The sequence below is a fragment of the Anneissia japonica genome, unplaced genomic scaffold, assembly GCF_011630105.1.
Source record: "Anneissia japonica isolate Jap-2015-1 unplaced genomic scaffold, ASM1163010v1 scaffold8590_len8474_cov123, whole genome shotgun sequence".
Taxonomy (NCBI): Eukaryota; Metazoa; Echinodermata; class Crinoidea; order Comatulida; family Comatulidae; genus Anneissia; species Anneissia japonica.
In genome coordinates, this window is record NW_022709955.1 from 1 (window position 1) to 2,345 (window position 2,345).

Here is a 2,345-nt window from a genome sequence, read left to right on the forward strand (position 1 = left end):
GCCCAAACCAAATAAATATTTTATTTCCAAATTTAATGAGCACAAATAAAGGATTTTAATTATTACCACATAATTTAGGTTTAGTATTATAAATCATACCGTCTACATCCTTCTGCTCCTCCCATTTGCTGTAATCTCCATCAGTTTGAAAGACAGTAGTTGTAACAATACCATCAGTTGACGGCTCATGCATATCAAAACTATGATGATGAAAGTTTTTCATCATCACGATAGAAATGAATAATAATTTTGTCAGCAACAACAAAAATTATAATTATAGTGATTGGTTTATAGCATTTCTAAAATAACAAATAATTATAACCAACAAAACGGATTTAGAATATAACTTATAGAAAAAAAAATCCTTACCTGCAGTACAAACTGGTGATTAATATTCGAAATGCAAAAACAACAATAAATTTCGCAGTTGCTGCTATTAAATCCCAATTGCATAATAAAGTAAAGCCGTGTCATCCGCCACTCGACCCCGTCACCTAGCAACAACTTTACCACGGAAAGTTACCTTACACGCGCACACTAGCGCGTGCATGTTAAAAGTTGAGTAGAAAACGAACGTACACTGTAATGTAAAAACCAACTGAAAAAAAGCAAGCAAAGTAAATCGATATAAAGTACAAAACCTAATACATCCGATTATACTTACTCTTTCCCAAGCATGGCTTTGACACAAGATGATTTTCCGGAACCCTCGTTACCTAAAAACATCATTCTTGAATTAACAACTGTTATTTCACCAGTTTTAAGTGCATCTTTAAATGCTTTGACGGCTTCGGGACCCCTGGCTAAAATCTCTGACGGAATTGATAGTTCTAATTAATAAAAAATAAATAAAAATCAGATATTTAGTATGTTGTCCTTCTATACTGATACTTTTTATTTAATTCACTTTCTAAATTACATTTTAATTAATTACGATTAACATTTCTTACAATTCTCAATCAAAATGCAACTGAATTGAAATAATATAGTAGTGTATAATTATATTAAAAAGTAAATGTAATGAGTAATATGTCTGTTAAATGTTGTTTAAACAGGCCATTATCGTACCTTTAAGTAGTTCTTTCAACTCCTCCTTTTTCTTGGTTTTCGTGGTTTCTTCGTATTCATCACATTCGTTATCATGATACAAATCAAGAGGCGTCTTTCCCCACTGCAATAGCAGACACGAGCACGCGATGATTCGTTTCATTGCATGGGTGACGGTTGCAAATTAAATCAATAAAAAACAGTGGTACCATATATTTTGGTTTAAAAACCATAATGATATAATAATAAAATTGTAAATAATAATTTAAATAATCAACACTATGAGCATTACAACTTTATAACTATTGTTGTAAATTACTATCACATCACATCGGGGGGAAAATATTTATTGAAATCATACTTAAAAAATCATTATCATTACCATATTCGCTAACATTTTAATCGATTTAATGTTTTATGAATTTATATTTATTACGTTGGTTTTGATTAGTAAAAATGTTTCAAGTAGTTTCATATACAGTTGTTGTATTAAGGTCATTGACTGATATTCTTTTGATGCATTTCATTTTTCTGTACATTACCATATCTTTTATTGTCACCGATGCGCCAAAGGTGATATTGATAATTGCGACTTCCTTGTGTTGCTCGTGCGTCAGCCTCCGATTCTCTAGACACCAATGTAGTGGTGTGCGTCCACGCTGCAATGAAATGATAATCAACGTCAAGTTTGTTGAACACGCACAACACAAGAATATCAATTAACAAATATTACGCAAACGTAAAAGTACATGAAATAATTTATAACCATAATAGGCCTACTTAATTATCGCCAATGAAATATGTAATAATAATAATAATATAGACCTATAAAAATGTATTATAATAAAATTGATGATTATAATAATGAAGATGGTGATGATAATATTATGAGGACAAAGATACTTTTATGAATATTTAAATAATGAAATGATACTATTTCAGCTAATAATAATTACAACGAAGGTGATGCCGATGACGATAATGATGATGATGATAATGACACTAACAATAGTAATACAATACTGTATTAATTATGGTGTGTCTATTAAAAGCATGTTATTGTAATATAGCTAATTATATTTTATTATGACGGGCAGTACTTTAAAGGTATACAAAATACAATGTTTAAAAAAACATAATCTAAACCAGTTGTAAATATAATAAATTATACCACGGTATTACATCCAATAATATTAGATTACTATTACAAAATTAGAACGTGATGTATTGAATGTGTTTGTGAGTGAATTAATGTTAATTTGTTAGCAATGAATAAAGTGTTGTTTTCTTCTACTGTA

The 2,345-nt window shown here is 29.6% G+C and overlaps 1 protein-coding gene across 1 annotated transcript; it reads right to left on the reverse strand.

The window, feature by feature from the left end:
• Positions 1–99: 99 nt before the first annotated feature.
• Positions 100–1,764, reverse strand: LOC117106953 (the record flags this gene model as incomplete). Its single annotated transcript, XM_033248472.1, has 4 exons — positions 1,590–1,764; positions 1,069–1,171; positions 665–830; positions 100–200 (listed from the first exon to the last, which is right to left on the reverse strand). Coding segments are annotated over exons 1-4 (373 nt in total), but the record flags the coding sequence as incomplete, so codon positions are not given.
• Positions 1,765–2,345: the final 581 nt, after the last annotated feature.